The 18,493-nt window shown below is 48.3% G+C and overlaps 1 protein-coding gene across 1 annotated transcript in view; it reads right to left on the bottom strand.

Annotated features, from left to right (window-relative positions):
- The window catches only part of Abcc4 (ATP binding cassette subfamily C member 4), a 203,452-nt gene that overhangs the window by 118,127 nt on the left and 66,832 nt on the right, over nucleotides 1-18,493 (bottom strand). Inside the window, exons 7-13 of the mRNA XM_048341177.1 lie at nucleotides 17,816-17,941; nucleotides 15,506-15,755; nucleotides 10,510-10,611; nucleotides 7,141-7,230; nucleotides 5,262-5,453; nucleotides 4,348-4,442; nucleotides 4,031-4,117 (exon numbers count right to left, since the gene is read on the bottom strand). Of these exons, the coding sequence (XP_048197134.1) occupies nucleotides 4,031-4,117; nucleotides 4,348-4,442; nucleotides 5,262-5,453; nucleotides 7,141-7,230; nucleotides 10,510-10,611; nucleotides 15,506-15,755; nucleotides 17,816-17,941 (942 nt within the window). The remainder of the gene's footprint in view (nucleotides 1-4,030; nucleotides 4,118-4,347; nucleotides 4,443-5,261; nucleotides 5,454-7,140; nucleotides 7,231-10,509; nucleotides 10,612-15,505; nucleotides 15,756-17,815; nucleotides 17,942-18,493) is intronic.

The raw sequence follows: 18,493 nt of genomic DNA, 5'->3' as shown, positions 1-18,493 counted from the left end.
CTTTCACACACTCAAAAGCCCACATGGTGGAGGACAAGAACCATAGAGTCATCCAGAACGCCCAGAAACTAGCCGATGGTCGCACCCTTCCTTCTCCTCAGTCTGACACACGTTCAGACAGGCAGCTGTGGCCCAGGGCGCGCTGGATTCAGGGGACACCAGAGCTGTCATGGTTGGAGTACTGGTTGGCATGGGGAGAAATGCATAGGGTAGACTGCAAAGAACCTTGTTGGCCATGCTTGGGCTTCAAACTGCATCCTGAAATCAAGGGACGTCTGTAAAGGATGGAAGCAGGGAAGGCGAACTTCCCCGGTGGTCCCGACAATTTCCTTCCTCTCCAGATTCTTACACTGGAACCCACTCAGCAAGGCTCGTGAGAAGCTGCCCTGGTGAATGCAATCGGTGTCCTTCTACGAAGAGGCCCTCGACTGTTCACAATAGCCAAGCTATGCAAACAGCCCAGATGCCCTACAACAGATGAGCAAAGCCATAACATGTGGTGTATATATACACAATGGAACCTTACTCATCCAGGAATAAGATTATGTCACTTGCAGGGAAATGGATAGACCTAGGACAAATCATGCAAAGTGAGGTAAGCCAAGCTCAGAGAGACAAATGGCACGTACTTTATCTCCTATGTGGAAGCAAGACCTAAACTATAACTGGGCCTGGTAAGCTCTACAGGACTCTAGGCGTCCACACTCAGCCATTCAGATGAAAGGAGGAGACCCTCGGGTCAACAACCATGTAACTTCTCTGAACACTGACAGTACTTTGTATCAAAACAAATTCCAGGAACTGGAAACCTGGGTTGGTTTGTTTTTTTTGCTGGTGCTGGTTATATTGGTGGTGTTTTGTTTTTTGCTTTTGGAGATTTTTAGGAGGAAGGTCAAAGAGGGGGTACAGAAAAAGAGGGAGGGGGCCAACAAAAGCAATCATGCTATTCAGTATACACTGTCTTGAAAATGAACTGTGTAACTCGTGACAGCAGGGGGAAAATAGGGGAAAACAAAGGATGGGGTGACGCTGTCCAAAAACAGCAAATGTACATGGTACATGACTTGTGAAGTGATAGCCACTCCACACAACAATGCAACAGTAACAAAAACATTGTCATTGCCATGCCCCTTCCACCCTGTGAAAGCAAGGCAAGAGATGGTGATCCAGGAACCAGCTACCAAATCTGCTAGAACCTTCTTGATCTTGACCTCCTCAGTCTCCACAACCATGAAAACACATCCCTACCCAGCTGCAGTCCTCTTCGACAGAAGCATGGAAGGACCACACTGTGAGCAGTGTAGGTACCCTATTTAGTCCAATCCCAAAGAGCTGATGGTGGAGAAAGGCAGGGTGCTGAGAATTCGGGGCTTTTTAAGGCAAACTCCATAGTGAACAAGAGATCAGACTGACATCCACTAATCTAGGGCCCCTAGCCTTCCGTATGTAAGAGAGATTCCTTCATGTTCACCACATATAGTTGTAAAACCCGAAAACTCTTAATACGCACCGGATGTATATTCATGACCGAAGTAAGACTGTTAATAGCAAACAGAAGTGTTAATTCATTCACTTTTAATACAAAACACTTCGCATTTCTTCAACACAACCGCCATCTTTCATAGCAGATTGTTCAATCCAATTTTCTAACTCGTTGAGAACATTCTCCAGTTGCTGCTGAGTGATTTCCTAAATTGCATTCAAGCTCCCTGCTCCAAGACCCACCGCCCCCCCACCCCTCACCAAGAATGTAGTTCTGATTAGCAAACAACATTTTTAACAAGCTAGCTTCTATCGAGTGGATATCCAAAGTCATTAAACCTTAAAGGTGAGAGAAGACTTTAAAAACACCTCCGTGTTCAAAGAGATACTCGGGGTCGGGTTGGGGGAGCACGGTGCTACGCATACTGGCACTTAGAATGCCTTTCTCCTTCCTCTACTTTAGGTTCCAGCAGGAGTTCATCGTCCACGGATGGACAACTTGGATTGGACCCACAAGGCTCACAGAGGTGACAAAGTGCCATCTCTGCCCAAAGGAAAATCCATCGAGTCACACTGGGAGCAGGTAGGAAAAGGAAGGTCAAAGCAGAGAGCTGGGTCACAGGCAAATGCCAGCTACTTCCGCCTTCTGCCTTCTCAAACATTCAATGCCACACCGTTTATATATATTTTTTTTCTTACTGTGACAGGCACAGGTTGAAACTGACCCTTTTAATCCATTTTCAGTGCAGAATTTACTGGCAGGAAGTACATGCATGTCATGCAACCATCACCACCATCCACTTTCACCCCAATACAAGGTACATTCTCCCCCCACCCGCCACGGCCCCTCAAGAATGCTACATTCAGTGGACAACCTCGTGTCACAATCCTAGAATGAAGCCTGGAGATGGGAGGCTGTCACACTGCTAGAATCTTGCCTTTGTTATGGAAGACCTATTATGAGTCAACTCTCCCCCCCCCCCATACACACACACACACACACATCCCAAAGGCATGCACTGAAGCCTGAACCCTTTAAGTGGAAGACAGAATATTTAGATAGGTAATTAATTAAAGAGAAGCTGATGGCTCGCACCTGTAATCCTAGCTACTGAAGAGACTGGGATCTGAGGATCATGGTTCAAAGCCAGCCAGAGCAGAAAAGTCTGTGAGGCTCTTATCTCCAATGAACCAGCAAAAAAAAAAAAAAAAAAAAAGCCAGAAAAATGGAGCTGTGGCTCAAGTGGTAGAGTGTTGAAAAAGCTAAGAGAGAGTGCCCAGGCCCTGAGTTCAAGCAGAGGAGGGGGAGGGGAGGGGGGAGAAGGAGGGGAGCAGGGGAGGAGGAGAAGGAAGAAGGGGCCTGTGAGGTGGCCGTCATCAATCTGACTTAGTATCCATTTAGAAAGACGCTTTCAGAAAGACCCAGACACTTCAGGAGGAAAGATGACAAGAGGACATGCATGGCAAGGTCACTGTCACAAGCCACCCAGAAGTACCACGCACTGCAGCTCAGCGTTCCAGCCATCCACCCGGGACAGAGAACGCTCTAGGTGAAATTTTGTCTTGGAAGCCTGAGCCAAACACCACGGAAGTTTACAATACACATTTCTAAGCGTGTTTGCCTACTGCATCGCCCACCCCACAGCTGGAAACAGCCTGCCTACCTTCTGCACGTAAGCCACTTGCCTGAGTGGCCCTTGCTGATTCCTGGCTATATGCATAATGAGTGGTTTATATGGCTTATACCAAGTTCCCAGGGTCCAACTCTTAAGACCACACTTTTCATATAACACAAATCATTCCTAAGTCCCAGACTTTACGAAGTATTTCCAAAACTACAGAACAATGCTAGACCATTCCATAGAGGCCCTAATCAGTACTGTTTTGAAAAATCGGCTTACACCCTGTCAACAAATGATGCAGTATCAACAAAGTGACAACCCAAAACTAGGTGCTGGGGGCTCACGCCTATAATCCTAGCTACTCAGGAGTATGAGACCTGAGGATCACAGTCGAAAGCCAGTCCGGGCAGCCAAGTCCGTGAGACTCTCACCTCCAATTAACCAGAAAAAAAAAAGCCACGAGTGGAGGTATGGCTCAAGAGGTAGAGTGGCCAGCCTTGAGTGAAAAAGCTAAACAAGCGTGTAAGGTCCTGTGTGGCAGCCTGGTACTGACACCAAAAAATAAAAATAAAACAAGCAAATAAATAAACCAAACAAGTGCCAAGCCAGCGCCAGGCTGCTGAGCAAATGAACGAACGTGGTGGCTTTTCTTCCTCAGCTCTAGATCACTGACAGTTTCCTGGTTATCGGCCACACACACAGCAGGGAAGTAAGACAAACAGAAATCCCAGACAAGAGAGCACTACTCGCTTCATGACTTTCTGACGGTGACCTCATGTTCGCGTCAATATTTCCCTCAGCCAACCTTTTCTCCACAAATGAATGGGCTCTCAGGGGCCGGAGCCAGGAAGGAAAGAAAGCCACAAAGTACTGGGAGCTCAGTCCTCAGCGGACTGGCAAAGGGAGATGACCCTGGGCAGACTCACAGCTGGAACAGGTGCTTGCCGACTTCGGCGTCCACGGCGCTGAGCGGGTCGTCCAGCAGGTAGATGTCCGCATCTTGGTACACGGCTCTGGAGACCGGGGAGAGGGCTCAGCTAGACGCCTTCCCTGAGCGGCCCACGCCTCCCAGGATCTACCCCGACATCCCCAACTGGACTTCCAATCAGGGTGCCGACGGGAGAGCCCCACACCCCAACGTCCCAGGGTCCCACCATACAGCAAGATGCTTTAAGGCCCGCCTCCCCGTCCACCACCCCTCCCCGGACACACGCGCGTGGAGCAGCCGTGGAAAGCTGGGTACCTCGCGAGGTTCACCCGCGCTTTCTGCCCTCCGCTCAGCGTGGCTCCTCGATCTCCGATGACTGTCAGGTCTCCATCCTCCAAAAGCTGTAAGTCCTGCATGAGGAGAGGAAAGAGGAGAAAAGGCGATCGGAAAACGTTCAGTTCTCTCATCCTGATCCTCATGAGGTATTTCTGGGAGTACTTGATCAACAGCCAAGGATACCTTCCAGAGAAACTTAACTTTCCACCTTTCAAAAAACACCCACGGGCATTTCATGCTGTACCTTGTTTTCCCCCTCACAGAACTGATTCACTATATTATTTTAACGGCTGTTTGCTGAGCATCAACTCTGGGCCAGGGGGTTCGTCCTGGCCACAGGCAGTGAAGGAAGCACTGAGACAAACCCCTGAGCTACACTGGGAAACAGAACAGAAAAGAACAGTTGGACTCCAGACTCACAGAGTCATCATCTAGTGCCTAAATTATTCATCCGCTTTTGCCACCCAGGGAGGTGACCTAGAGTTCATCAGCATTGGTTCCTTTGCTATACCAGGATTAAAACAGCAGTGCGTGTGCGTGTGCGTGTGTGTGTGTGTGTGTGTGTGTGTGTGTTCACAGAAGACTAGCCTGACGCATTAAATAACGTCTGTAAAGCTTCTCAAAATGAAATCTTTTCTTCCTTGCTGGTGCTGTACTAGAGCTCCACCACTTGGCCATGCCCCCAGCCTTTCCGCTGATTATTTTGGAGATGGGAATCTTTTGGATTTCTTTTCTACCCAGGCTGGCTTCCAACTTCAATCCTCAGATCTCAGCCTTCTGAGTAGCCTGGATTACAGGCGTGAGCCTCCCAGGCCTCGTTTGAAATCTCATCGTTCAAGCAATCCCAACAGTAGAAGCTCGAGTATATAAGAAATTAAACGGTCTTCGCTCACCTTTTTCAAAGCGCAAGCCTTTATGACTTTCTCATAGCGTTCCTTCTCGTATTTCTTCCCAAATAAAATATTACTCCTCACGGTCCCGGAGAACACCCAGGGCTGCTGGGAGACGTAGGCGATTCTTCCCTGCACGCTGACCAGCCCCTGGCTGGCGGGCAGCTCCCCCAGCACGGCGCTCAAGAGCGAAGACTGAAACAGGTCACAATCAAATGCCCGCCGTCAGCACAGGGGACAGGGGGAAATGCCACTCTGCAGGCCACGCCTGGAGAGTCAGCGAAGAGCAGCCCCCCATTTCAAACAGACTCAAGTAAAAACATGGAACAAGATCATTATGGGTCCATGTAAACTCATGTTTTATAAAAGCCTATCGACAAAATAAAGCGTGACCATCTACCCTGCCTAAGCCAGCTTCTCCCACCAGATAGAAAGCATTATGGAATTGTTATATGTAATTAAGAAAGCTGTTATGAAATGCTCTGTGTAATTAAGACTCTAGCCCACGCACAACCGATGCTGAATGAAGCCACTACTGCACTCAGTCACCCTTCACTTTAGTGAGGACTTGTTCCAGAAAACCTACTGAATAAGTTTATTTAAAGGAACCCTGGAGAGCAAAAAATCCACCCTGAAAGGAAGTAATCACTCCGCCATTTATACATCCTACATTTAGGCTCCTATACTTTGCCATTTAAGGATGCACGACACTAAGCGTGCAAACATGGCTCCTCCAAGCTGTTTACCTCACACAGACAAGATGAGTCTCTCTGCCTACTATTATGAGTGCTGGGAGCACGGAACACATGTGCCTATCTGTCTTGCCTAGAACCTGGAAGCTTCCGGAGAGCAGAAGCATTAGGGCCTGGCTTCTCTGCACATCTTCATTAGAAGACTTGCGCCAGGTACTGGTGGCTCATGCCTGTAATCCCATCACCTCAGGGGGCTGAAGTCTGAGGCTGGAACACAGATCCTGCCAGGCACACCGAACAGCTGGAGCGGAACAGCTTGTGTGGTAAATAAAGAGCACTGGCCTTGCGTGGAAAGGCCAAGAGACAATGGCCGGGCCCTAAGTTCAAGCCCCTGTACCGGCACAAAGAGGTGAAAGAGAACAGGAGGGGGGGGGGAAGGAGGAGGAGGGGAGGAGGGAAGAGAAGAAAGGAGGGAGGGAAGAAGAGGAAGAGGAGGAGAAGGGAAGAAGAGAAGGGGAAAGAGAGGGAGGGAGGAAAAGGGAGGGGAGAAGAGGAGAAGGAGGAGGGGGAAGAGGAAAAGGAGGGGAAAGGGAGGGAGGGAAGCAGGGAGGGAGGGAGGGAGGGCTCTGTGTCATATATATATAACTCCACTTTTCCTCACTATACCTTGTCATGACTTGAGTGAATTGTATGAATCGTGGACAGCTGGACAGCCTCCAGACGTCCCGCACATCTAGGGTGCCCTCTAACAGAAAAGCAGCCCCTACTTCTCAGTGGCTGCATCCTGAATGCCGGCCACAGACACCATTTTCTTCACTGACACACCCCACTTCTAGACAAGGCGCTTCCAGGTGTGCAACTGGAAGCACGAAGCGAACAAAAGCGAACGCGCCCGCCCAGAGGCAGGCGGTGAAACCTCCGCGCCACACCGCCGGCCCACGCCGAGGAGGGCGAGCGAGGGACCGGCAACTCAACATCACACCCCCCCCCCGCCCCGCACCCCGAGATCTGCTGGGGAAGCGAAGCTGCGTGGAGCTGCTCTGGCTGCCACGGAGCTCGCCCCTCCTCTCGGGCCATGAATCATCTCAGCCACAGGCCGGCAGCTCGGGAACTTCCCTGTCCTGCCTCGAGACCCCATGGCATCCTCCTTCACTGGCTATCTACTTGAATACACCTTACCAACGGCTTACCTTGCCCGCACCCACGGGGCCAATCACGGCTAACAATTCACCGGGTCTCACGGTAAAGGACAGGTCCCGCAGCGTCGGAGTGTCTAACGTCTACAAATTAAAATTCACCAAAAGGGGGGTAAAGAGCTCATTTTAATTTTAATAAAGTAACATAAATCATTCCAAAACATGGGGAAGACACAACAATGGCCATCGATACATGAACATAATGACCCTCCTGGTGTTTTTTTCTCTTCCTTTTTAGTGTGCCCTGACATCTTGTTCACCCAGTGGTGTGTCTTCGGGGATCAGAAGCCATGGGGCAGCTGGGGTAGATGAGGTAGGCTATATTTCCTTGTACTGGGCTTCCCACGAAAGCAGCTAAACAAACACAACATCCAGCGCCTTTCTAGTCTTCCTGCCTCCATTCCGGCCACGAGGTGGCGGCAGAGGCCCGTGGCAGGCTGGGCCCTGAGTCATGAAGCCTTGTGAACTCTTCATGAATCATTCCGCTTTTTTACTTGACAGAGAATAAACCTCTGCAGTGCTCTATAAGCAAGAAGATGCTTTCTATTATAAATGTGAAGGACTTGTGCAAATTTTGTACCTGAAGTACACCTTAACCTATCCTGGCCAATTACTAAGAAGCCCGTAGAGCTATGTGCTCGCATCCGGTCCAACCCAAGAACAAACATTCGCTTACAGTTCAAACCACAAAACTAACCATCTATCGGTCTTAAGATGAAGAGATGGAAGACTATGCCTGTGACTTCCCATGTATAGACTGAGCATCCCTTCCCTAAACCCCTCAAATAGGAACTTCTCCAGAATCTGAAATTTCTGAACAGTCCACTCCACATCTAATGTCGCTGCACAAAATCACCTCCACACTATATGTATGTGAAAAAAAAATGTGGCTGAAGTTCATCTTTTGAGGTCCCATGCCCCACTGGGGTCCTTTATCCAAGATACCCCCTTCTGTTCCAAAGTCTAAAACCTATCAGAAATCTGAAATGTTCCTGGTCTCAAGCATTTCCGGTAAGGCACGCTCCACCTACATGAAATTTTGAGAAAATCGTGGATAATTTCTAATGCTTTGGGGGAGGGGGGGGATTGTTTTGTGGTTTCTCGGTTCTATTTCTTAAGAGGAAAAAAAATCAAATCCACACCTTCTAAACAGAATTTCCAACTATTACAAAATCAGCTGAGAGGATTTGCATTGGGAAGCTGAGCACCAGCGGTTTACACCTGTCACCCTAGCTACTCATTAGGAGGCTGAGATCTGAGGATGCGGTTCAAAGTCAGCCCAGGCAGAAAAGTCCATGAGACTCTTATCTCCAATTAACCACCAGTGGCTCAAAGTGATAGAGCACCATCCTCAAGCAGAAAAAAAAAAAAAAAAACACAATCTCAAGGACAGTGCCCAGGCCATGAGTTCAAGCCCCATGACCAAGGGGGTTGGGGGAGTGCACTGGGAAACAAAGGGGAGGATTTATCAGAGCAGCCTACACAAGGTCTCCTCTCCCGTTCAATGACAGTCAGTACTGAAATAGTAAAAGTCAGAGGGTATAAACAACAATCAGCTCAAATTCAGTAGAGAACCTTAGTAGCAGCCATCACCAAGCATAAAAAAAAATTATTCAAATCCAGATATCAACACTATTAAAAGAAATCTACAGGCAGGCATTGGTGGCTCACACCTGTAATCTTAGCTACTCAGGAGACTGAAACTTGAGGGTCATGGCTCAAAGCCAGTCCACGTATAAAAAAGTCTGTGAAGGCTGGGGATATGGCCTAGTGGCAAGACTGCTTGCCTCGTATACATGAGGCCCTGGGTTCATTTCCCCAGCACCACATATACAGAAAATGGCCAGAAGTGGTGCTGTGGCTCCTAGCCTTGAGAGGGAAGAAGTCAGGGACAGTGCTCAGGCCCTGAGTCCAAGCCCCAGGACTATCAAAAAAAAAAAAAAAAAGTCTGTGAGACTCTATCTCCAACTAACTAGCAAAAAGCTAAAAGTAGAAGTGCTGGCTCAAGTGGCAGATTGGCAGCAAGATCCTGAGTTCAAGCCCAGTACTGGAACAAACCAAATAAATATAATTAACAAGAGAAGAAAACTGATAGTAACTGTTGACCGCAAGGGTCAAAATGGCAGATGTCTGGGGAACCTGCCGGGGTTCCTCAAGAGTTCCACAGTCAAGACTCTCCATGCGCGTGCTCCACAGGACGGATCTCAAGAGTCTTGACTCCGTACTAAATACCTGAGACTCTAGAAGAAGTATCTCAAGCCCTTGCCGGGCACCCTGGCAAGACAGAAGCCTCCAGGGTAAGAGAGAGCTGACTGCATGAAAGGGTTTGATCCCTGCAGGGGGCCCCAGGCCCCACTTCACGGGAACCACAAAGGGGGCAGCAGTTGACAGACAGCTCAGGGAGCTTGGCCGGCCCATCCCCGTCACCATCTCCAATCACCATCACCCAGTCAGCCCACCCTGGGGCACACAGGGACAAGCTTGAGGCCCAGGGGACCCAAGCGGGGCAGGAAGCTTAGTCCCTGGGGAAACATGACGGTCCCACAGGACCACGACTATGAAGCTGAGTTTCTAAATGGAGACCTGGATTGGTGAGCTCTTTCCTCGGGCACCTGACTAGTGGACACAGTGGGAAATCTAAGAAGCATGCGTTATGTAACATCCATTTTTCCAGGTACGGAGGGAGGGTGGGAATGGGTCACGCCGACCGTGCCGTGCGTGGGTTCCCTGCCGTCCTCCCCCGCCCCCTGCCCCCCCCCCCGGCCCTCTATCCAATCCAGCTGCTCCCACGCAGACTGCCTGCTACCACAAACTTCACCAGTGGCTCCTGTCCACACTGTGTGCCTGGGATGTGCCAGGCAGGAGAGACAGGGAAAGCAAGCAAGAGCACTATGTGAGGTGGTGCAATTATGGTGGTTTTCCAGAGTGAGTGTGTGTGTGTGTGTGTGTGTGTGTAAACACCAGTACTGTGCTTGAACCCAAGGCCTTGTGCTGTCCCTCAGTCTTTTTGCTCAAGACTGTCACTCTATCACAGAGATAAGATGTCACTCTACCACAGAGATAAGAGATAAGTCTCATGGACTATTCTGCCTAGGCTGGTTTTGAACCATGATCCTCATCTCTCAGCCCCCCCCTCCCCCCCGCACACCCAAGACTGCGGGAGTGAGCCGACCAGCCCCTGGCTTATACTTAACCTTCCGCTGATTGCAGACCTTACTCATGACTTTGACAATGTTGATATGGCCTACTGTTACCACATGAGCCAGTCACCTTGTATTCAACGTGTAACATGCCAAAATTCTGTTAAAATCAGTGTCACCCAGTATCTCGAGAGTGACCGCCTTGTAATGGAGGATCTGTTACCTTGTCCCAGAAGGCTGTGAAATCCTGCACGTGCACTAGGGCTTTACCATCTGGAGATGGCAGGATTTTGCGCTGCGGGATCTCATCGAGTAACAGAAATTTCTAGGGAGAGAAAGAAAAACATACGTTGTACCAACTACAAAACCGAAAGCACAAACACAACTCAATGCCCCTGAGGAATCTGTAATGTGCCTCTTTATGTCTACCGATCTACCGATCGTTTTCACAATGGTATTTGAAAGTACTGACACCCATCAAAACATGCTCTTTATTAATGGAGGAGGAGGGGAGACAGAGAGGGGGGAGGGAGGGGGAGAGAAAGGGGAGAGGAGGGGAAACGGACAGGGAGGGTTGATGAAATAGATATCCCAGCCATAGGAGAACTGCTGAGCACAGGTAGAAATGAGCACTTTTAATGATTTGGTTTGTGTTTCTAACAATGAGCTTAGGGGCTGGGAAGGCCTTTGCTAGCTCTTCTGCAATGGTGTCAAGCCAGGTGCCAGAAGCAGAGTGGAAAGCCTCTTCAAGCAATGGTGTCGGGCCAGAAGTTCAGACTCGGGATGCAAGACCCTTGGCAGAGACGGAAGGAAGGCCGAGTCTGCCTGTCTGTTTAGATACCTAGGCAATCAGACTTACTCTGCCCTTCTCCTCGCTCACTCATGCCAAATGGACATAGCCCAATCTGTCACTACCACTTAAATGATCAAATCTAAATAACATTCGCTTATCTAGTTAAGGTTCTATCTCCTAAAAGAATATTTATATGCCTCTTTTCCAATCGCTTGCCTTTTTCCCTTAGCAAATAATCCTCCCCTTTGACAGCAGGAATGGCTTCATCTTCCACTACCTATTTTCTGCCCTAGTTAGCGGGGCAACAATGACCTAAATGAATAAAGCAAATCCCTGCCGATCAGTACAATCTAACATAAAGATAACAGGAAAACATCTTCCTGTTCCTCAATTACTAGAGCAATTAGTAAAGCAACAGTGACACAGAAAGTAGACAAAAGAGACCATTCCTATCTGTCCCCCATTGCTTTTGAATGTGTGGTTAAAAAAAAAAAAACTAAAAAACTGCTGGTGTCCTCAAAATCTGCTGGGGTAACAAAACCTCCCAATCTATAGCAGGTTCATGGCCATCTAGAATAAGGGCCACTCTTGCCAGCCTCCCAGGTGGCTAGGTGTGGTCATGTGACTCGAGCTCAGGCCTGGAAATGAGCTTTCAGGGATGTTCTTTCACCCACTCACGGCCTTGGAGGCTACCCTCTAAGGTGAAGGATATGCCCGGGGGTATAAGGAAAAGCATGGGTCCCTAATTCTACAAAGCATCCCACTAATCCAGAGCTTGAAATGGGGTGATTCCCATTCCCAGCTTGAAATGGGGTGATGGGAATGGGATTCCCATCTATGCTGTGAATTCAGATATTGACATTGAACAGCCAATTAAGTATTATGAGGCAAGCGGATATGGCTTCATAATAAAGCATTTATCCAGCATGTGTGAGACTCTACATTTGATCTCTAACACCATGTGCGCTCTCTCTCTCTCTCTCTCTCTCTCTCTCACACACACACACACACACACAGAAGTGGGTTCTTTAAGAGGTGATTAGACCATAAGAGCTCCCCCATTGAGAGTGGGATTAAAGCTCTTATAAAAGAGGCTTTCTTGAGGACTCCTGCTCTTCCACCTTCTACTATGAGAACACCGCGTTCTTCCTTCCCCTTCCAGACAGTAAAGCAGCAAGCAACCTTCAGCAGACCACCAAACCTGCCAGCACCTTGACCTTGGACTTGCCATCCTCCAGAGCTAGGAAACACAAATGTCTGCTCCTTAGAAATTACCCAGTCTGTGGTGTTCTGTTGTGGAAGTTCAAACAGACTGAGACCTCCCCCAAGAAAAGATGAATAATCCCCATACCTTCTCAGGTGATTTTGATTTTAAGTCAGGCTGCAGATGTAATTCAGATGGCATCAGATGGGAGGACAGTGGGCCCTAATCCAACACAACTGGCTTCTTGGCCAGAAGAGACGAGACAGAGACAGACGTAGATACACAGGTAGGAAGACGGAGACAAAGACGTCGATGATGCAGCTGCAGGCCAGAGACAAGTGTGACAGAAGCTGGAGGCTGGACAGAGCAGGGAGGATTCTCCCTTGAGGCTCATGCTCTCAAAGGAATGAGGGAGGCCCTGCTGACACCAGGATTTCATGTCTCCAACCTCCAGAACACAGAATGCGTTTCTATTGCTCAGTGTCCTCTAGTGCTGCGCCTGCGCCCATGGAGAACCTTACAAGAAGTTGTGCAGGAGTGACAAGTCTGTGGGCACTCTGCCCACAGGCTCTAGAATCCAACTAACGCAGGGAGTGACCAACATGCAACAGAAGTACGTCAATAGGTGCTGAGAACGGGCTGACCACCTTTACATAAGTTACTCTAAAAGTGGTCATTTCTTTCAGTCCTTAAAATCCTTAGCCATCACCCTGATGGTGGTATTCTACCGTGTCAGGACTTCACTTAAAGAGTGACCTGTTTGGGCTCAGATTTGCAGATGCTTCAGGTCAGGGGTAGCCGCTCCATGATCCTAGGCCTGAGGTAAGGCAGAGCATCCCAGCCGGGAGGGTGTGGTAGAGAAGGCAGCTCACCTTAGAAGCCAGAAAGCAGTAAGAGAGATACGGCGACCCAGGAAAGACTACACCCCAAGACCACACTCCAGTGAGCCACTTCCCCAACCAGGCCCCATCTCAGAAAGCACCCACCACCTCCCAGTACTGCTACCAAAGTAGAGGTTCATCAACCGATCAAGCCACTGATTAGGCCACAGCCCTCCGCACCCACGCCCCTCTCCATATCCAGATCCACTAGCTAGGGACTAGGAGACACTTTTTATCTAAACCACAGTTTCCTACTTTTTAAGAAAAATCTAGTAAAAACTGAAAATGAGCTGGGCACCAATGGCTCATGCCTGTAATCCTAGCTATTCAGGAGACCGAGATCTGGGGATTGAGATTCACAGCCAGCCTGGGCAGACAAATCTGAACGATTTTTAACCTCCAATTAACTAGCAAAAAAGCTGGAAGTGGAGGTGTGACTCAAGTGGTACAGTGCCCTGGCCTTGAGTTGAAGGCGCAAGTATCAGCTTGCAAGTGTGTGCACAAGCACACGCATGCACACACACACACACAGTAACTGAAAGTGAACGCTTCCTTCTCTGTGTAGAAAAATACTATCCTATTCAACTCTCTCAGAGTCCTCAGAAGCGTAAGACATAGTTCACTTCTTCCCTACTGGAGATAAACATTGAGATGAGGAACAACGCTGCTACCAGCACAAGCCACGTGCAGCCAGGAGCCAGCATGTTCCCCCAGTAACGTGGCAAACGATCGGGAAGCCAAGCCTCTGCAACTGTGAGCCAAGAATTAAACCAAGTTGACTTTTCTGAAGCCTAGATGCTCAAGTTCATGCAGACCCTCTCACAGAGCCAATTAATCTTCATTTCAGACATATTTATCAGTGCACAATTACTTGAATACCTGTCACCTGCCAGGCCTATATGGTGGCTGGCTGTCCCCAGTGACATAGGGAGAGCCTCTGACACGAAGCAAGGGGAGGATGGTGGATATGGACAGACAGGACAAGGAAGAGGACTGTTATAGATAAGCTCTTGAGAATGAGTCAAGTTAAAAAGAGGATGGAAGAAATTTATTGTGTAATGTGAATGCAAAGTGAAGTGTACCAGACATCCCATTTGGAGAACACTTGGTCAGCATCATGTGTCTTTATAAATCAAACAGAAAATAATGCAATGCACAGGACAAAATCCTGAAGTAGACCATAAAACCATCAATGGTCTTGAACTTGTGAATTTATGACTTGACTCTTGCTCTTAGTTATTGTCCTGAAATTCTAAGTGTAGAAAACTACATTCACTTTCTCATTGTAGTTCCGTTATTCTCTAAGGAAAAAAAAAAACAACTTTTGAACTTTTCAAATATTTTGAGAACAATTAAATAACTCAATGCGTTAAAAAAAAAAAAAAGAAAAGCAAAAGAGGACAAAAGAGAAGAAGGTGAGGAACCTAACGACAAGAGCCAGAAAGCAACGAGTAAAACATCGATGAAGGGAGAAACAAAAAGTGTTATTTGTTCAGCTTAGTAGAGGTTTACATTGTAAAGCGGGGGAAAGCAGAAATAGAAAGGGAGGAGGGAGCAGAAGGCTCAAAATGGCAGTCTCTATCCTAGGTGTAAGTGACTCCTAAGCTTGGAGATCTAACAGGAACTCCAGTTTGATTCCCTCACCTGGTCACAGGGCCTAGTAACGCCTACATAGCTCTTAAGCACAGAGAAATGGGCTTAAAGTAGGTCTACTACCTACAACATGCAGACCAGGGAGCTAGGATGGCTCTTATTATCACTCAAAACATGGACACTAAGGGTGTAACATCTAGAACATTCCAGAAGGCACTCAAGAAGACTGCAACCACTTCCTTAACACCTAACAGAAAGGAGGAATGCTTGCTGTTCTTAGGGGTTGTCCACTTTACTTTCTGACTCCCCATTTTTCAACTGGGATAAGCAGTGAGGTTCAGGACACTGTTCCTGCTGCTCAAGGAGCGGGGACCATCGACAAGTTCTTTCCTTCCAGCTCAAAGACAAATCGCACTCAACTGGGGATTTCAGTCCCTGCCTGGTCTTCGCCTTGGAGATGCAGTTTGTTCATTTTTCCTGATCTTAAAACATTTTCCTCACACCCCTGCAGTCACCATTCATACATCAAAAGCTATTTATATTGTACTCATAAATGATCGGCAATTCTTGGGCTACTGTGAGCATACTCTACACGAAAAAGGAACATACATATAACATTGTGAACTGCACATTTCGGGGTTCAACAAGATACAGCTTCCCAAATGGGAACACAATGACACTAAGTACACGAAGGCATCCCTTCACTTAAAAGCTACCTACAACTTTAAAACTTTATTTGCCACCAAACCTCGATTCTTCGAATGCTGACGATTGCCTCTGACGATCGCTCAATGGCTGAGGGGAAGAACAGGGTGACTGTCAACCGCACAGCCCCGTACAATGTCATCGCCACAAACACCCGGCTGGCCGTGATGACATTGCCCAGCAGGACGTAGGTGGTGAAGGTCATGAACAGGATGATTTTGTTTGCAACGAAAAACGATGCCAAATTCATCCCTCTGAGGTAGGAACTTCTCAAAACCTTAGAAATTTCCTTCCTGGAAAAGAGAGTAGAATACAGGTTCCCATAGAAGAGTGAACATCAAAGTCATGCAGGTCATACGCCAGGCCCCCTGGCGAGGTAAGAGACAGCCACTAAGATAAACTACCTGGGACGTTACCAAGGTATCTGCTACCGTGGGTTCTGGGGCCCGCCTCGTAAAACACTCAAAAGCCACACTTCACTCCTCTAACCCAAGATGCTTGAGGCACACTACAACCTTCTGGCCACTCTGACTGCCATGGAGCAGCACAGAAACAGGCTCATTCAATAAGCATCACTGACACAGTCCTGGGCCAGGCACCTCCCTGATGACAAAGAATTAGTGAGGCCCTCTCCAGGAGCTTCGAACCCACAGAGGGGAGGGGAAGGCAGAGGAAGGAGGAGAGGGGCAGGGAAGAAAAGGAGGAGAGAGGGGGAAGGAGAGTGAGGGACAGGACAAGAAGTGAAGAGAAAACCCAAAGTCACAGACAGAAGTAGCTGGCACAAAGCCTCAGGAGGCATGGGGAAGAGGTAGCTGATTGGGAATGGTGGTGTTAGTGCAGCTTCCTGTTGGTGGCAGCCAAAGGAGAAATGAAGAAAGAAACACGTTTGAACAGGGAGACACACCTGCAGAGGTTGCAAAGGTGACAGGTGACCAGGAAAAACCAGAGTACAAAAACTAGCCAAGCCAAGGGCCCGAGTGGCTCAGGCCTGTAATCCTAGCTACTCGGGAGGCTGAGATCTGAGGATGATGGTTTGAAGTCAACCTGGGCAGGAAAGCCTGTGAGACTCTTTATTTCTAATTAACTAGCAAAAAGTTAGAAGTGGAGCTATGGCTCAAGTAGAAGAGAGCCAGACGGGAGGGAAGAAAAAAAGCAGCTAAAGCACAGTGCCCAGGTACTGAGTTTAAGCCCTCGTACTAGGACAAATTAAAAAAAAAAAGAAAAGAAAAAAGAACCAAATACTGCAAGGCAAAAGAAATTGTATCTCCATAGCTGCTAGTAATAAACACATCCAATCTCTAAAATCTTCCCACTTATCTGTATTAACGTAAATTCTGACAGTTTCATTTTAAATTTACTATTCTCAAATTTGGACATCTTGAAACCATTGCCGGTGGTAGATTTGGGGTATTATAAACATGTGGGATTTCATTTTTGCATTATTCTGTATCATTTTAGTTTAATACTTGTTGCTTAAAAATGGAAACCCAGGGCCGGGCACCGGTAGCTCACACCTGAAATCTAGTTACTCAGGAGGGTGAGGTCTGAGGATCACAGTTCAAAGCCAGCACCGGGCAGGCAAGTCCGTGAAACTGTCATTTCCAATAAAATACGCAGAAAAGGCAGGAAGTGGCACTGTGGCTCAAGCGATAGAGTGCTAGCCTTGAGTAGAAGGAGCTCAGGGACAGAGCTCAGGCCCCGAGTTCAAGCCCCCAGGACTGGAAAAAAATAATTTTTTAAAAAATTGTTAAATGTGGCATGGGACAAGTAAGTTAATCCTAATGGGGAGACCTAATCAGCGTGCGTGCGTGCGTGTGTGTGTGTGTGTGTGTGTGTGTGTGTCTGTGTCTGTGTGTGTGTACACTGGAGATTGAACTCAGGGCTTTGTGCTCTTTCTTAGATTCTTTTTTTTTTTTTTTTTTTTTTTTGCCAATCCTGGTGCTTGAACTCTGGGCTTGAGCCCTGGCCCTGAGCTTTTTGCTCAAAGCTTGAGCAAACAAGAGCTTGAGCCACAGCACCACTCCTGGCTTTTCCTGAGTAGTTTATTGGAGCTAAGAGTCTCACAGACCTCTCAGCCTGGGCTAGATAGCCTCCAAAGCACTTAGGATTTCAGGCATGAGTCAACCATTGGTGCCTAGCTACACTTCTGGCTTTTTTGCTAGTACCCTGGACGGGGGAGATATGAATGTTTCAGATTTGTCTTCCCCGGGCTGGTTCTGAACTGTGATCCTCAGACCTCAACCTCCCGCATAGCTAGGATGCCAAGCCACCGGTACCTGGACAGACTTAACAACTGCTATTTGTAAAAACAGGAAAGAGCAAAGCACAAAATATGACAGACACAAGAACCTACCTTCTCAAGTTGGTAATGAGATCGGCAAACGACTTCTCCCATGCATACATTTTTATGATCCTGATGCCAGTTATAACTTCATTCATGGTCCTGATCCTGGTGTCCGTGAAAGCGGCAGTTTTGCTCCTGAGGGGGCAGACGTGACAGATGAGCAGCCTCCCTTTCCCTAGAGCCGCAGGCCGGCACAGCCAGAGACCCCGGGTCTAATGAGTCCCTCCCGCTCTACAACCAGATGGCCTTCCTCCCAGCACCCCTGAAAAACCAACCATTGCAGCCGGAAAGTCAACTTGGCCGCCCAACTCCATAAACACTGGGGAGCCCTTGCCAAGTCTGGCAGAGGAAAAGGTGGTAATGAGTCAGAGGCCATCGGTCCACCCACCCCCGCCTTTCTAGGGGGCACAGTGAGAGAGGGGGCATCAGGGCACCCAAGTATGACTACGAAGCAGCTGGCAGAGCCACAATGGGAGAGGAATGAAGGGCCGTAGGGCCGAGCGGAATGGGCTACGTAGCAGTATCCCTGGAGCACTGGACAAGGAGTTGTTGTTGTTGCAATGGGGCTTGCTTGAGCTCAGAGCCTGGGAGCTATCCCTGGGTGTTTTTGTGGGGTTTTTTGGTTTTTTTTTTTGGGGGGGGGGGTTGCTCAAGGCTAGAGCTCTACCGCTTGAGCTCTCCACAGCT

The sequence above is a fragment of the Perognathus longimembris genome, chromosome 3 (genome assembly GCF_023159225.1).
Source record: "Perognathus longimembris pacificus isolate PPM17 chromosome 3, ASM2315922v1, whole genome shotgun sequence".
Classification (NCBI taxonomy): domain Eukaryota; kingdom Metazoa; phylum Chordata; class Mammalia; order Rodentia; family Heteromyidae; genus Perognathus; species Perognathus longimembris.
This window is presented reverse-complemented; position numbering and strand designations above follow the sequence as displayed.